The following is a 17,611-nucleotide window of genomic DNA, read 5'->3' as shown; positions in this document are numbered from 1 at the left end:
GAGCAGTGGTGGCAATGCCCCATCCCCTGTGTCCCCTCTACCCCATAGCCATGAGGGCTTCACAATCAGGGCCTGGGGTTCACCTCCTGCCAGGGGAATCCTGCCAGAAAGGCATCAATTTATTCTTTTGTGTGATATAAATTAAGTGAGGCAACACCTTGTTGTTTGAAATCAGAGCATAAATTTGGCATTTGCACACAACCACACTGATGGAGCCCCCCCAAAAAACAGCAGCCCCTCACTTACCAGCCAGTGCCAGCTCCTGCTCCCTGAGCTGGGACAGCCTCTGCACCCTGCAGAGCTGAGGGAAATCCTGCAGGGAGGCTCCAGAGCCTCCTCCCAGCTTTTATAAGCCACAGGTGCCTGGCAGCACCAGGCTCACCTGGGCAGTGTGGGGTGGGACAGGTGTGGGCACACACAGGGCACCAGGGGATGGGGATGGGGAGGGATGGGCATTTCCAGGGAAGAACACGACTTCTCCTGTTATAGGTTATGAACACTCAAGATGAAATGTGGGACTGAAAATCAGCCCTGCTGCTCTCCTCATCTCCAGACCCACGCAAAAGCAGGGAAGTTTTAACTTCTTGCTTTTGGAGCTTTTTTTTTTTTTTTTTTTTTTTCTTTCTTCCCTATTTTTGTTCTTTCCCTTCTGTCCTCCTAAATCTGGTATAACAGAAAAAGGAGTAAATAAAAAAATTTGGAAGCTTTTCCAGCCCTGCTCTTCCTGGCTTATGGAGTGGAATGGAGAGCGAGGCCCAGAGCACAGGAACCACAAAACTTTGGAGAGCTGGATTTTCAAAACAAAATTAGGTCTAGAAATGGAAACTTTGGTTAACTGAGACAGGGATGAAAACTTCATTTCATACTTGGCTGCAAAGCTGGATCTTCATCATCCTCTTGCTCTGGCACTTCCCCAAATAACCTGGTGCTCCATTTTTCCAGCTCCACGAGCACAGGGTGTTTTGCCATCATCCCCTGAGCAAGCAGCTGCCCAAACTCCCTCTGTCCCAGAAAACACCAGCACAGCTCAGCATCCTCTCGTTGTAACTTTATTCCCAGAGGTTTTGAACAGGAAGATCCAGCAGTGACATCTGTCCCTCAGCTTCTGTGGCAATTTCAGAGCAATTCCTCCCAGAGAAGCTCTGGCTGCCCCTGGGTCCCTGGAAATGTCCCAGGCCAGGTTGGGCAGGGCTTGGAGCAGCCTGGGACAGTGGAAGGTGTCCCTGCCATGGCAGAGGTGGCACTGGATGAGCTTTAAGATCCCTCCAACCCAAACCATTCCAGGATTCCATGACCCTGGAGAATGCAATGTCCCAGTGGAGAAGTGCTCAGTGAGAACTCAGAATTCCAAGAAATCTCTGCTCAGGCTGAACCCTCCACGACAGCCCGAATGGGACAGGGCTGCTGTCATCACCATCCTGCACTGCAACACTTTTTTTTTTTTTTTTTTTTTTTTGGAAGCACATCGCTCCACTGGAGCTCTTGAAAGCACCACAAACTCCACCGAGGTGGACTTAAACCCGTGCTCGGCTCAGAGCAGGAGCCGGGAGATTTCATCCCCTTGCTTACCAAAGCTGCTTTTATTGTCTTGATCTAATGAAGTGCAGACTTCACCTGGACAGAGCCATAAGTGGCACCTCTCGGAGGCAATGAATACAAATACTTGACCTCGTGAGCTGCGGGGCAGCAATTAGTTTAAGCAGGGGGTTTGTGTAACACTTCAAAAGTCTTAATCCGTGCGGTCAGCCCTGGCACGGTATTTGCCAGAACCCATTGAGTAGTCTTAATGAGTCTGCAAAGCGAGCTTTCAATACATTTTGGGTCGCTTCAGATGCTTTAAATGGCATAGTCTATATGGTATTGTGCGGCTTTAGAAAGGGCCGGGCTTTAAAAAAGTATGGTTCCCTTTCACAGGGCAGACAGAAACCATCTTTAGAGCCGGGACCCCGAACGTTTTGCATATCAATATGGCTGGGGCTGAATGCAGTCACTCAGCTGAGAAATAGGATCACTATCAGCGTTTCCAGGCTTTCACAGGCACTTGGGAAACTTTAAAGCCCTTGGTGGAGAATAATTTGGTCGAATGTCGTGGCTGGAAACAAAACCTAAACAAGCAGAGCGCAGTCCATCATGCGGAGCTGCCAGCGAGGCTGACAAGGGGCTCCAGCCCCTCCGACATCCCAGCCCCGGTGGGGCGGTGGCCGGGGGGGTCACAGGGCTGGGGGGACACGGACCCGGGGGTCACAGGGCTGGGGGACACGGACACGGACCCGGGGGTCACAGGGCTGGAGGACACGGACCCGGGGGACCCCCACACTGGTCATGGGGTGCTGAACCCATCCCACCTCTGTTGTTGATGTCCGGGGGTCACAGAGCTGGGGGGGACACAGCTGGGGGACCCTAAATTGGGAATGGGGTGCTGAACACGTCCCAGCTCTGCTGGTTGATGGCCAAGGGTCACAGAGCTGGGGGGACCCCACACTGGCACGGGGTGCTGAACCCATCCCAGCTGCATCACTCTGAGGATTTGGGGATTTCATCCAGTCCTGGTCTGGTCTCCTCTCACTCTTCCTTGGCCATATCCCACTTTCTGCCGGTCACAAAGTCCCCAGGACTGTCACCTCGATGGCCCCTCTCCAACAGAAAGTGGCATTTCACTCCAGCATCACCTCAAGGCTGCCCCGTGTCACTTGTTCTGGGAATGAACAGGAACCAAACCTCACCTGAAGCATGGCACAGGAACCAAACCTCACCTGCAGGGGCACAAGGGAGGTGCCAGGACCCGGGAGCAGGGAGAGCTGGGTGGGATAAAACACCAGGTGTGGGTGTGAAACTATCCCAGGGCAGGGAGGGAAAGGGATGAGGCTCATTGTACATCCCAGAAGTGGTACCTGCTTCCCTCATCGTGCCACGTAGTGAGGGGAGGAGGCACCTGAGCAGCATGGGCAGCTCTGGGATGCACGTTTGGGATGCTGCACGATGGATGAAACCACAGCCAAAGCCAATTTACAAATAATGCAGGGCCTGAGGGCCCTCCAAAACTCATAATTAGCTCATTAAAGAGACAAATACAAGTCACTAATAAGATCTTAGAGGTTAATTAAATGTTTTCCCCATCTTTAATTAAGGGAAAACTAGTTAGGAGAGATTAAAGTAATTTCTGCAGCCTCCCGTGATGACCCTCGATGGCTGCAGATTTGAAAAACTATTGAGATTATTGAACTGAAAGGGCAGAGTTTGGGGCAAATTGTGGAGAAGCTGGAATTTTCCTTCTGAGGGTTAGAAAGGCCCTGCTTTTTCATGGGAAGGTGATCCACAACTCCATCTCCCCAATTCCTGCCATTTATTCAGAACTGCTGCTGTTTATTTTTTATTTTTTTTTCCCAGCTGGGAAATCCCTATGGAATCTGTTTCATCTATAAAACATTTCCCAGGACTGGGATTTGCTGCCCAGCCATCCCCTGGCTACCAGGGACTGTGTCACCCTCAGAACTCGGTTCAGCAAAACCCCAATCCTGCCTGCCCCAGAGATTTCCAAAGTTTTTATTTGGGATGGTGGATCCATGCACACAAACTCACACTCCCACCTGCCACCCAGAACATTCCCAGTTCATGGAGATCACCAAAGTTTATATGGAAGAATATTTAATCTGCTCAGGGAGGGGAGAGGGCTCATCTGTGGTTTTATTTCTTAAATATTTCTCTCTACTCCAGAAAAGTCCGTTTCTTGCCAGAAAAGGTCCAATATAAATTAGAACAAAGGGAGGAGGGTGCTGGTGGGGTGGCCATGGGCATCTCTGGACCACAGTGACCGTGAGCATCAGTGACCATGGGATCCCTGGGTCACAGTGACCACGGGATCCCTGGGTCACAGTGACCATGAGCATCCCTGGACCACAATGACCATGAACATTTCTGGGTCACAGTGACCATGGGATCCCTGGGTCACAGTGACCATGAACATCCCTGGGTCACAGTGACCATTGGATCCCTGGGTCACAGTGACCATGAGCATCCCTGGGTCACAGTGACCATGAACATCTCTGGGTCACAGTGACCATGAACATCAGTGACATGAGGATCTCTGACCACAATGACCATGAACATCCCTGGGTCACAGTGACCATTGGATCCCTGGGCCACGATGACCACAGACATCCTTGGACCACAGTCCTGGCAGCCCAGGTACCAGCCCGGCACGGTGCCCTGCTGATGGGCTCAGTCCCACCCAAAATCCTGCCCTGTCATCTGATAAAACTTCATGTTGAAGGGTCTGTAGAACTCCCGCAGGCGCTGCACCACGTGCCCGTCGATTTTGGGATGCGGCCGCCCCTTGGATTTCCCCAGGCAGCGAGGTTTGCTCCCCCCCTCCGGCTTCTTCAGGCAGGGAAAGCCCTTGGTCTCATTAAAATAGAAATGTTTGTCCGTCACCACCCTCTGGAGCCCCAGGAAGTCCTGGACACGCCCCATCTCCCCCGCGGGATCGCTGACCAGCCTCTCCCCGCTGACAAAAAGGAATTTGGAGAGCGGGAAGTACTGCAGCCAATTATCCAGGTGCTTGGCGTAGATCCCGATCCTCACCGCGCTCCAGCTCGTGTCGATCAGTCCCGTGCTGAGGTTTTTGAAGGCCAGGGCCTGGAAGCTGGGGATGGAGGGGTTTTTGGAGAGGGTCTGTGTGTAGTCTGAGATGGCTCTGGTCACCGGGTTCCGAACCACCACGATCAGTTTCGTGTCCCGGGACATGTTGTGGATTCGCCTCGGGGCTTCCTTGGTGACAAAATAACTCGGGGTCTTCTCCATGGTGATCTGTCCCTCCAGGGTCCGGGGCATCAGGCTCCTGAGGACAGAGGGACACGGTCAGGGCTCAGCTGCTCCCTCCCCCCCGATGTCACAACGGGTGAGAACGAGCCCCAAAACCCGGCCAGAAATGCTCAGGGATGAGGGGAATGATGGAATTGATCTTTCCAAACGAGCTGTGGGTCTGCTGGTGGGTAAAACCAGCACTGAGAGATAAAAGGAACAATGGGAAGGATTCCACTGATTGATTAATAAAAAAAATATATCATTTCCCTTTACAAACAAACTGTAGGTTTGCTGATAAATGAAATGGGGAATCAAAAGATGAAAGAAGCAATTGGGAAAAATCTATGAATTCTGTAAGAATTAAAAATTAAAAGGGAGGGTTGTACATTAGAGGGGAATCTCAGGTATCAGGGGTTTTGGGAAGTCTGTGCCTCTCAAATACCTCAGCCCATGGGGAAAGAGAGAGGGAAATGCAGATGGGATAAAAAGGAGGCTGCATCCTCCAAAAATTCAAGAAACGCCAGGAGAATGTCCCATGGCCTCTCCCTTTATTCGAATAAAACAAAAATTACTCCTCTGTCTCCTTTTTGGACATAAAGCTATGGTTTTTGTGGATTAATTTTCCTGACGGGGGCTTCCCAAGCGCAGCCACATCTTCCCTTTCCCTGCTGCCCCCACCTTGTCACACCCCCCTGGTCACCCCCTCACCTTCCAAAGCCTTCCTGGAGCCCCCCAGCTCCAGCCTCTCTGCCCATCTCAGCATTCCCTGTGTCCCTGGAAGGAGCTCGCTGTCACTCTGCCCCACCAGCAGCACCCACAGGGCACCTGCAGGCTCTGCTTTTCCCCCTTGGAATTCCCCCAGAGCCCCTTCCCAGCCCTTGAAATCCGTCCTGGCCTTCTCCTCCCCCCCCCCGGTGTCAGTGGGTGATGGGCATCTCAACGCCAAGATTTTGGGACGGGGCTGGTTTTCATCCCTGTCCCCAGTTCAGATTTCATGTCCTGGACGTTCCAATTCCCCCCGTGGGATTGCAGAGGAAAATCCCATCACGGGGGTGATGCCCACCAAGGCTCCCTCCTCCCTCTGCCTCCAGACAGGGAGCAGTTAAAGCCAGAAAAAGACTGTTTCCTTTTCAAAAGAAAGGCAGAAAAACCCTGAGGGCCCAGCCATTGTGCCGCGTAAAATTCACTGCTCTGATTGTTCCCTCGTGCACTTTAATGAGGCATTAATTGCCGCAGAAATTACCCAGCCGTGTCACCCCGTGTGACAGAACGGGTCCTCCCTGCCACCAGCACAGGCACCTGCCCCGCTGCCCTCCTCATCCTCCTCTTCCACCTCCAGGAAAAATAAAAAAAAATCCGGGAATGTTTGGGAAGGGACGTCCCAGATCACCCAGTGCCACCCCCTGCCATGGGCAGGGACATTTTCCACCATCCCAGGCTGCTCCAAACCCCATCCGAGCTGGCCTTGGACACTTCCAAGGGCAGCCACAGAATTTCTGGGAATTCCATCCCAGTGCTGGGGTTGTGCCTGCCAGGGATCCGGGTCCCCACAGCGGCTGGGGACAGGGACAGGGCTGTGCTGGGGGAGTCACGGCTCTGCCCAGCAGCATCTGCTCCTTATGTAATGGGAAAAGCTTGAGGTTTCCGGGATTTTTCCCCTGGACTCAGGAAAGAACATTTTATTAAAAGCATTTGTGAGCCGGGTCCCCACAGCTCCCTCCTCCAAACGAGAGGCAGAAACCATTTGTGGCTTTTCCCCTCCACTTTTAGTTTAATTTTTGCGTTTTTCGAGCCAATTCCTGTGCCCTCACCTGGCAGCCCCTCTGTTTGGCACCAGTGGGATGCCCTTCAAGGATCCACGAATCCCACGGATGCTTTTCCCATCTTTTCCAGCTCTTTTTTCCCCCCTCCTCACCCCAAATGATTGCATTTACCAGAGGCCGACTGGCAGAGCTCCAAAATCACCTTCCCAAGCAGGGATTAGACCCATCCCTGTCCCCTCCCTGTGCTGGTCCAGAGCCAAGGAAAACCCCAAGGATCGGGATTTATTGGGATCACAGCACAGCTCCACCCTCCCTCCTGCTGGGGCTCCCTCCCAGCCAAGCATCCCCAATTTTCATCCCAGTCAGAAAATGCCACAGGGTTGGTTTTTTTTTTTTCCAGGCTGGCAGTTTCCTGAGGCATCCCTGTGGTGTTTCCTTGGATGCCTCCAGGATTCCTGAACGGCTCCTTCCTCATCCTCATCCTCACCCCACCCCAGCCAGGGCTGAGTCCTGCTCCTCGGTGGGCAATAAATTGTTTTATTACCAACAGCAAACTGGGCATGGGAGACCCTGGAGAGTTGACATTAAAGCAGCCTGGACACGTCCAGGGATGGGGCAGGCACAGCCCCTCTGGAAAACCTCTCTGGAAAACCCCTCTGGAAAACCTCTCCTATCCCTCCTTTCCTCCTGCAGAGGGACCTCAGGGCAGCCACACCATCCACAGCTTAACTGCAATCTAATTAACAGAAGTTTTAATTAAAGCCTCCCAGCCGGGGCAGCAGCTCCTGTGGCTGGGATGGGGTGCAGGGACATCCCAGGGACATCCCGGGATCCCTTTGGGAACAGCAGCTTCCAAACACGAATTGTTCAACTCCTCCTCCTCCTCTTCCTCAGCAGCCCGAGCACTTCCAGCTCCTCGCAGGGTAATTATGCATTTCACATTTTCATTAACGCCCTAACACTTCCCCTAAATTACCCTGGTTAATTATTGATAACACCCAGCTCCCTCCAGATCTGGCTTAAACTGGCAGAGAGCAGAGCCAGCTTTGTTATGCCCCACTTTAGCCCAAACATTAGGAACTTTAATTAAATTTACAGTTAATTCTTACTGACCTTAAAGAGCACCGTGGGAATGCCAAGCAGTGCCTGCAGGTACAGGACACGGGCAGTGGAGGAGCCTGGAAGGAATTGGGATTTCCAGAGGAGTCTGAGTGCCCAGGAGGAGGGATAAAACCCTTTTACCTCTCTATTAAGCTGATAAATTTTTTTTGTTTTTAATTAATAAAACAACTTGGCACTTGAGAGGCATCAGAGCAGGGGTCTCCTATGTGGAGACATTCAACACACGAAAATGCTTCCTCGGTTAAGGTAACACACCATAAATTCCAGCAGATAAAATGATGATAAAAATGCAGAAAGCTGCATTAAATAGTGATTAACAGCCACAGCAGGCAGGGAATCAAAGCAGACTTCAAAAACTGGGCCAACATAACTTTGCAGAGTTAATTGGTTCATGATTCCTGATGATTTTTGGAGCAGAACTCCTCCCAGCACCGAGCTGAGAGATCAGGGGACGAACTCTCAGGAGATAAATAAGTCTCCAGCCCAAAGCATCCCTGAGTTATCACCCACAGCAGCTCCGGGAAGAAAAATTAACTCTGTCCCAGCCCAAAGCAGGAGAGAATTAACTCTGTCCTACCCCAAAGCAGGAGAGCAGGACAGAAACTCTCACATGGAGACAGCCCAGGCTGTGCTGGGAGCGAGATGGGGGAGCCCAAAACCCCAGATCAACCACAGGTGGAAATTATGGGTGCTATGGGGTCAGGATAATGGGTGCTACAGGGTCAGGGTGATGGGTGCTATGGGGTCAGGGCTTGCACGTTCTATACCATCACCAAAATGAGAAAAAAAAGGAGGGAAATCCCCTCTCCATCACTAATTTTTTAAAAAATGAACCCTGACAAAATAAAATCCTGGACAAAAGCAGTGAAAGGCAGGGATTTCTGCCGGGGGGGGGGGGGACACGGCTGAGAATTTTCTGCAGGGCAAAGAAAGTCACCCTGTCAAGGCACCGAGATGGACCTGGGGACACTGGGGACAAAAACAGCACAGGGGACACCCCCCGAGGGCCAGGACAGGGCTGGGGACGGGGACAGAAGCGGTTTTTGTGTAAATGTAAAATAGTTTGGAAGCGGGGGAGGGACCAGGGCTCGGGACAGATTTATCCCGTGGCTGCAGACACCCGGTACCACCCGGATCTGCACGTGAATCGTGCCTGGGCTTATCAGGGACCGGGGACAAGGGACCAGGGACCAGGGACAAGGGACAAGGCTGCCTTTGTGCCCCCACGGAGTTGTCAAACTGGACCCAGTTCTGCAAAGTCCCAGACAGAGAAGTTTTCCCTGCAGGCAGCTCAAACAGCAGCACCTCTGCTGGGGAAAGGTGGGAGAGGGCAGGGAGGGGGATGGGATGTTGGGAAGGGCAGATCCAGCCCCATATCCCTGATTTCCACTGCTGGGGGACAGGGCAGAGCCCCCAAAAAAGGGTGGGTGGGCAGCCACCCACTCACCCACCCACCCATGGGGGGCTCACCCCCATGCCAGCCCTGAGCTCTTCTCCCACAGGAATCAGCACAGGGCAGGGATGGCTGAGCTGGGAGGGATGGACTGGGAATGGTGAACTGGGAAGGATTAAATGTGAAGGATGAACTGGGAGGGATGGACTGGGAAGGATAAACTGAACTGGGAAGGATGAACTGGAAAGGATTAAATGGGAAGGGTGAACTGGGAAGGCTGAGTTGGGAAGGAGGAGATGGGAGAGATGAACTGGGAAGTCTGAACTGAACTGGGAGGGATGAAATGAACTGGGAAGGATGAACTCCCCAAGCCGCCCGGGACCAAATTAGCCCCCGCTCCTTTTGATCCTAATTACCGAGCTGTTCCCCCTCCTTTCCCCTGCAGGTCCTGCCAGAGCCCCCCAGCCGGCAGAGCCCCCCCAGCGCTCCCCATCCCCGAGCTGCCTCCATTATTTTTGATTCTTTCACCAATTCAAAAATGTGCAAATGAGGCCGCGGCTCCCCAATCAGGCCTGGCCGGGAGCTAATTGGCTTTAAGCAGGGAGACCTGAATATGCTAATGAGGGCAGTAACGAGGCAAGGATGCGCCTGGAAGGGGAGCCAAGCCCTGGGCTCCACCACGGGCTGACTGAGACACGTCAATTAACAAGCAGGCAGATAATTTATTAATGCTGCTTTGCACCCCTCTGCCCTTTGCTCCTAATTACAGTTTGATACATGAAACAGCGAGGGGGTTTTGGCGGGTCGTGCTCCCAGCTGGAGCATCCCCAGGGGCTCCTCCTGCCCACCCCCCCCCCCCCAAAGATCCAAATTTTCCCCTCATCCCACAGAGAACCACGGCTGGGGGGTCTCCAGCCCACACAAAGGAACCTGGAGCTCTCCCAGCGCCACACCACGGGGGACACGTTGGGATTCAGGTGGATAAAAGTCTCAGAGGAGGAGGAAAATGTGATGGGTTGTGTCACCAGGCTGGTCCCTGAGCCCCCAAACCCTCCCCGAGGGGCTGCAGAGCAGGGGGGAGGCAGCTCTGGGGGGGCTCAGGGAAGGGCTGGGAAATGGGATCCAGGTCTGGAGATGTGGAGAGGAGGCAAGGGGAGAGGATGGAGCCAACATTTGCATTTCTAACGGCACGGCTGCTTTCGGCAGTCACCCAACACCCAGCAATTAATTAACCCCCACAAGAACCAGGGCTGCCAAACACGGCTGCTCTTCCCATCCTAAAAATCTCCCCGACCCCTTGGTACCCCAGATTTCCTGGTAGGAAGGTGTGGAAAACACCCAACCCCGCTCCAGTTCCCACAACCCAGAATTTCCAGCACCATTTCCAGAATTCCCGTGGCCATCCTGCCCACGTGGCTGCAGCTCCAGGCCCTGGAGGGTTTTTTCCTTGCATGGTTACTCCAGCCAGGCTGTTAAGGGTGAATTTGGTGGATTATGGAGAGCAGGAATCAGCCCCAGGCAGGGCACAGCTCCTTCCCTGCACTGTGGCTCTTTGGTCTCTTAATGTGGTTTGGGATGATCCCTCCTCACCCTTCTCCACTGTGGAGCAGCTGCAATAAATGGGGTCAACCCAAAAATGCCACCTGGACTCCCCAGTGGCACTGCCAGGAGCTCCTCACAGCCAGCACCGCTGGGTCTGTCCCTCCTGGGGTCCAAAAAGGGCACCCAGGGACTCCTCCTCCCTCATGGGACCCTAAAAGGGCACCCAGGGACTCCTCCCTGATGGAGTTTGAGTAACTGTGAGTGAAAAATGCAGCTGAAGTCACTGCTTGGGTGAAAAAAGGTGGGAAATAGAACAGCTCCATGAATGCCCAAAAAACCCCTCAGAAAATGGGGGTTGGAATGTTCCCAACCATGATGGGGCACTGAATCCCCCCAGAAAAACCCAGAAAATTGGGGTTGGAAGATGCCCAGCTGTAGTAGGGCACTGAATCCCTAAAAACCCCTCAGGAAATGGGGCTGGAATGTTCCCAACCATGATGGGGCACTGAATCCCAAAAAAAACCCCAGAAAATCGGGGCTGGAATATGCCCAGCTGTAGTGGGGCACAGAATCCCTAAAAACCCCTCAGAAAATGGGGTTGGAATGTACCCAGTCATGATGGAGCACCGAATCCCTAAAAACCCCTCAGAAAATGGGGGCTGGAATGTTCCCAACCATGATGGGGCACTGAATCCCTAAAAACCCCTCAGAAAATGGGGGTTGGAATGTTCCCAACCATGACGGGGCACTGAATCCCCAAAAACCCCTCGGGCAATGGGGGCTGGGGGCTGGCACGTGCCCACCCTGCAGTGCCCCCGGGCTGGGGCAGGTGCCCGGTGAGGACAGGGCTGCCAGGGGGGGGGGACCACTCCCAGCTCATCCATCCCTCTGCAATGGAGCCCCCTGAGCGTGGCAGCAATTAGGAATTGTCCCCTTTGATTCCCGGAGGGGACAAACGGTGGCAGGTGTCCTGCCTGTGACCCGGCTCCATCGAGGGCTCTGATCTCCCCGTGACCCTTCCCAGCAGTGCCCGTGTGTCCCGCTCAAACAGCTTGCAGATGAAGGAGCAACAGACTGGAGATGATTTATTCAGGAATTAAAGGTTCAGTACCCCTTTTAAAGGCTGTGCCTCGCCACTGTCAGCCTTCATTGCACACAATTAAAGGGTTTGGCCGCCCCCAGCCCCCGCTGCTGCCTTCCAGGGGAAGGAAATCAAACAAAACCAACCCCTCCCGAACTCCCCCGGGGGCTCCTGGAGGATTCGGGAGCTCGGGGCTGGAGTAGCCCCGAGCTCCAGCCTGGGAAGCTGCTCCAGCTCCGTTCAGAGCTCGGGATGGGGGATGGAGCTCTTGGGTTTGGTCCCTCGTTGGCAGGAGGGGATGCTCGGGGTTGGAGCCCTCGTGGCTGCCGGTGGAAAGGCTGTTCCTGCAGCTGGAGCTGCACCGGACACCATTTATCCCTCCTGGTTATCCCTTCTTCCCTTTATTCCTCCTCCTGGTTATCCCTTCTCCTCTTTATTTCTCTTCCTCTTTATCCTTCCTGGTTTTCCCTTCTTCCCTTTACTCCTCCTCATGCTTATTCCTTCTCCTCTTTATTCCTCCTCCTGGTTATCCCTTCTTCCCTTTATCCCTCCTTCTCCTGGTTTTCCCTTTTTCTCTTCATTCCTCCTCCTGGTTATCCCTCATCCTAGTTATCTCTCCTTTTGGTTATTCCTTCTCTTTATCCCTCCTTCTCCTGGTTATTTCTCCTCCTGGTTATCCCTTCTTCCCTTTATCTCTTATCCTGGTTTTCCCTTCTCTTTATCCCTTCTCCTGGTTATCCCTCATCCTGTTTTATCCCTTCTCCTCCTGTTTTATCCCTCTGGAGCAAACCCGACCCCTGTTCACTGAAGGCGCTGCAAACTCCACCCGAATTCCAAGCCAGGCTCCAGTTTCCCTCTGCCACCCGAGCGGGGAGATGGGGATAAAACCCGGGATGAATTCTTCCCTTCCGAGCCGTGAGAGCTGCGGGGAGCAGCGAGAATTCAATGAAAAGCTTCCTTCCTCTTAGGAAAGAAAAGGAAAAATCCGCGCTGGCAGCAGCGCTGGGATAATCCCTTTCCAAGGCAGTAAATTTCCCTGCAGCTCCCCCGGCAAGTAATCCGCTGGATTATTGCACCTTTCAGCACTGGCAGCCTTTAAAGAGCCTCTCCCCTCCCCGTGGATCTGGTGCTTTATGACCTGACCTGCTGTCTGAGCAGGGGAAACACAAATTACCCTCCTCTGAACCTGAAATACAGACACTGGTGACAGATTTTATCCCCCTGGGAACTGGCATCCTTGGGAGCACCAATAAATAAGGGGAAATTGCTCTTGGAGCTGCTGGGGAGGGAAGAGGACCCCACTAACCCTGACTATCCCAAGGCTTCTTTAAAAAAAAAAATCAGAAAAAAAATCCCTGAGACCACTCTGGCTAACGCCTTTGTTTTCAGTTACAAATTAAAAAATTACACTCATTAGTTCTCACTAAATTATCCCCTCACAGCAACAGGCTGCTCCTGCCTGGTTTCCCACCTTGATGGAGGAGAGCACAGGAAAGGCATAAAAAGGCGACAAAAAAATCCTTGGGGTTTTCAGGTTTACAGTTACACAGAAGCAGAAATAAGAATTCTTCCACTTCCTGATGCTTGGCTGAGCAGAAGGAAAAGGAAGAAACCCTTCCCACCATCCCAGGTTCCTCCAACTTCCAGGGATGCAGGGGCAGCCACGGCTTCTCTGGGAATCTGTGCCAGGGAAGGATTAATTCCATAAATATGCCAACCCTGCCTGTCCCCGTGAAGCCATTCCCCTTGTCCTGTCGCCACCATTCCAAGCGCATCCATCCCTTGCTGCCACATCCCAGGGGACGCTGCTGGAGGCACTCCCAGCCCAGGGGCGCCGCTCCCTGAGCCGCAAACTCTCCGCTAATTAGCCCAGCCTAATTAACCAGGGCACAGCGCAGGTGGCAGGACCCACATCCCCTCCCTGGCATCTCTCCTTGTCCCAAATTCCCCGGGGGTGAAGGCGAGGGGCACCCCCAAAATTCCTGCCCATCCATCCTGCCCAGCCCTGCCGCAGGTGCGGGAGCAGCGGGAGGAAGGAAGGAAAGAGGAGGAGGAGGAGGAGGAGGAGGAATAATCCACACATGTCTGCCAGAGCCGGCCAATTGACAGCTGCCCTGATTTGATCAGCAGCTGCTGACGAGGCATCAGACAAGTCCCCAGAGCCATGAATAATTTCAGGGTATTTGTGTTTATTTGATCTCAGTATGGGGTGGCCCCGGACCCTGGCGGAGCCACGGGGAAGGGACAGCCAGGCTCTCCAGATGGTCACTGCAAGGCCACCCTGGGCAGGGCTGGCTGTCCCCTGGCTGTCCCCCTCGTCCTGCTCCTGCACAGCCAAGGAACCCCGCCACCAACTTGCAGGGAATAGAAAAGATCCCCCCCAGCCTCAGGGTTGTGTGCCCAGGCACAGAGGATCCAGGCATTCCCATTTCTCCAGAGTTGCTCTAATGCCTTTGACAGCTCGGGCAGGTGATGGAGGAGCTGCTGCTGCCACGTCCTGGCAGGAACCTGATGGCCTGGAAGTGGCAGCAGCTCTGCAGAGCCCCAGCTTGGCCCCGGGTTAATCCATCCAAAAGTGACAACGTCCCTGAGCCCCGCGGGAGTCACCTGCGAGGACACAACAGGGGTGGAGCCAGGGCTGCCCAGCCCTCACTGCCACCTTCCCAGGCTGAGCAGGGCAAGGAGCCACCACTGCATCTCCAAACACAAAGATTTTGGGTCCCCAAAAGCTCCCAGGTGAGAACAAACTTGTCCCCCTCCCCAGCATCCATCAGCCAAACCCTGCATCCTCCAGCTCATCCTCCTCCTCACCTTTGGGGGCTCACAGGGAAAATGTCCCCCCAAACCTCCTGTCCCCAGAGCAGGTTCTGGCTCTCACAGACACATCCCACACGTGTCCCAGCTCAGGATGGCTCCAGGCTGGAGGAGCTCATCTGTGCCCCCTCCTCCCAAACCCCAAATTGGGATTTCTTGGTGTTTGTCTCAGGTCCGATGCTTTCATTGGGATGGAAAAGTAAATGCCTCCAGTTTTCCACAGAAACAACAAAAATTCCCCATCTGTGTCAAATTTGTAATCCAGCCTGAGGCAAGATGGGAAACAAATTTAGCTCTTTTTTTTTTTTTTTTTTTTTTACTATCAGAAAAATCCTCATTTCCTGGTGAGGAGCTTTGCCTGCAGCATGGCAGGGCTGGGAGCCACCATTCCCAAACTTCTCCTTTCCACCCCATCCAGTGGCAGGAGCCAGGAGCAGGGAATTGGGAGAGGATCCTTGGCACAGAGGAAATGTTTCTGGTCTCCACCAACCTGCTCAGCCACTGCCCAGGTGTGTGCAGGGCTTCCCTGCAGAGGGAAAGGAGAAACCCCACAAATCCAGCCGAGATTTGGGAATGTTACTGGGAGCCCCCTCCCCTTCACAGCAGGCTCAGCTGGTCCCCAGGAGAAGGAAATCTCCCACCAGGAGGGAGCCAGGGGTGGATTATGCACTTTGCTGCATTAAAAAAAAGGAAATATGTTCCTCCAGTCATGGCAAAAGGAGCTGTGGAGATGTTGGGAAGGCTCAGGAATGTCCCAGGAGGGGTCGGGCAGAGTTTGGAGCACCCTGGGACAGTGGAAGGTGTCCCAAGGTGTCCCCGTCCTTGGCAGGGTGGCACTGGATGGGCTTTAAGGTGCAAAGTGCTCTGGAATTCCAGGACATCGATGTTTCTGCAGCTCCTGGAGCTCTGGGTGAGCCCCAGGTGATGGATTTGGGAATTCCATCCATCCCCTCCAGCAGAACAACTGGGAATTCTCTAACAAAACAACTTTTTTTTTTTTTTCTGGAAAACTCCAGTTTGTGGCAACTGGAGCTATTTGTGGGAAATAACTGGATTTTGCTTATTTTTAGCTTGGTTTCCTAAGGAAGTGTGGCTTGGGCAATCACACACTCTGTCTGTCTGTCTGTCTGTCCAGCTGTCTGCCCGTCTTCCCCAGCCCTGTCAGATCCCACCAGCCCGTTCCAGCCAGATCTGGTGGAGGATCAAAACCAGGAATTTCTGCTCATTTCCATGGAAAGCTGCAGCTGAGTGGTGGCCAGGACCCCGAGCACTGCCCAGGGCTCAGGGGGAGGCAATTCCAGCACAGCCCAGAGCCAGCAGCCAGACCCAGTCCACACCAGTCCCACCAGTTCAGGCTCCCCAGCTCCCAGTCTGTCTCTGCAGGAAGGTTTGTGGAGGGGAGAGAAATGCACTCTCTGCACCTGAATTTGCTCTGGAGAAGTTGGACAGACCCCAAAAATCCCTTTGGGGTGTCCCTGTCCCCCATCCCAGCCTGTTCCCCAGCAGGAGAATCCTCCCTGGAGCTCTGCCAGCTCTGGGGCATCAAATATCAAATATCCATCCCAAATCCTGACCCACATCCCAGGGAAGCACCAGTCTCCAGGGTTTGTCCCCACTCTGCCTTTTCCACAGGGAAAAACAATGAGGAAGTGTCCCAGCACATCCCAGCCTCAGGTGTGAGCTCTTCCCAGTGTGGAAAACACCCTGGGATTGGGAAAATCCCTGTTCCCAATGAGGAAAACAACCCAGGATCAGAAAATCCGTGTTCCCAATGAAGAAAATTCCTTGGAATCAGGAAATCCATGTTCCCAATGAGAAAATGCCCTGGGATCATCCAAATCCCTGTTCCCAACGAGGAAAACACTCCAAAATCAGAAAATCCATGTTCTCAGTGAAGAAAATTCCTTGGAATCAGGAAATCCGTGTTCTCAATGAGGAAAACACCCTGGCATTAACCAAATTAATATTCCCAATGAGGAAAACACCCCAGGATCAACCAAATTCATGTTCCCAATGAAGAAAACACCTTGGGATGGGCAAATCCATATTCCCAAAGAGAGAAACACCCTGGGGTTGGGAAATCCATGTTCCCAATGAGGAAAACATCCTGAGATGAACCAAATCCGTGTTCCCAATGAGGAAAACACTCCAGGATCAGGAAATCCGTGTTCCCAAGGGCTCCTCACTCCCCCTGAGCCCAGCACAGGACCGTGGACATTCACTTCTCTATTTCTACAGCACTGGGAGTGGGTTGGTGAACCAAAATTCCAGCAATTCCAGCAGCCAGGAGGCTGAATCCATTCCCCATGTCCCAGAGTCCCTCCATCCTTAATTCAACACTTGAGGCTGTGATGGATGAGCAGAGGGATGATGGATGGGGAGCCTGACCTGATGGGAACATCGATCCCAGCATCCCTGGGCAGCCCCTCTGGAATCAGGGCTGGAGCCAGCCTGACAGGCTGAAGGGAAGGAAAATTCCTGCATGGAAATGCTGCCCAGGGCAGGGCTGGAGTCCCCATCCCTGCAGGGATTGGAAAATTCTGTGGATGTGGCATTTGGGGACATGGGTGGTGGTCCTGGAAGTGCTGGGGAAGGGTTGGGCTCGGTGATCTCAGAGGGCTTTTCCAAACTCAGGGATTCCAAAGGATCCAAAGGACTGGAAACTCCAAGGGATTGAAAGGACTGGAAACTCCAAGGGTTCCAAAGGACTGGAAACTCCAAGGGATTGAAAGGACTGGAAACTCCAAGGAATCCAAAGGACTGGAAACACCAAAGGATTTAAAGGACTGGAAACTCCAAGGGATTCAAAGGACTGGAAACACCAAAGGATTGAAAGGACTGGAAACTCCAAGGAATCCAAAGGACTGGAAACTCCAAGGGATCCAAAGGCTGCAGGAGCTTCAGGACCAGCCTCTGCTGAGGAAAAGCCCTGGATAGCACAGCCATGGATTCAGGAACAGCAGCACAGTTTGGGTGTCTGGTAACACCCAGGCTAAAAACATCCCCTAAATGCAGCTCCCTGTGCCTGCCCTGGATCCCTGGAAGTGTCCCAGGCCAGGCTGGATGGGGCTTGGAGCACCATGGGACAGTGGG

At 53.3% G+C, this 17,611-nt stretch overlaps 1 protein-coding gene across 1 annotated transcript in view; it reads right to left on the bottom strand.

Annotated features, from left to right (window-relative positions):
- Window positions 1-3,527: 3,527 nt before the first annotated feature.
- Window positions 3,528-17,611, bottom strand: part of HS3ST6 (heparan sulfate-glucosamine 3-sulfotransferase 6) — a 31,826-nt gene continuing 17,742 nt past the window's right edge. The window contains exon 2 of the mRNA XM_014886376.2: window positions 3,528-4,837. Coding sequence (XP_014741862.1) covers window positions 4,219-4,837 — 619 coding nt within the window. The 3' untranslated portion in view covers window positions 3,528-4,218. The remainder of the gene's footprint in view (window positions 4,838-17,611) is intronic.

Source organism: Sturnus vulgaris, chromosome 16, assembly GCF_052056855.1.
Source record: "Sturnus vulgaris isolate bStuVul1 chromosome 16, bStuVul1.hap1, whole genome shotgun sequence".
Lineage (NCBI taxonomy): Eukaryota > Metazoa > Chordata > Aves > Passeriformes > Sturnidae > Sturnus > Sturnus vulgaris.
The sequence above is the reverse complement of the archived record's forward strand: the minus strand, read 5'-3'. Positions and strand labels throughout refer to the sequence as shown.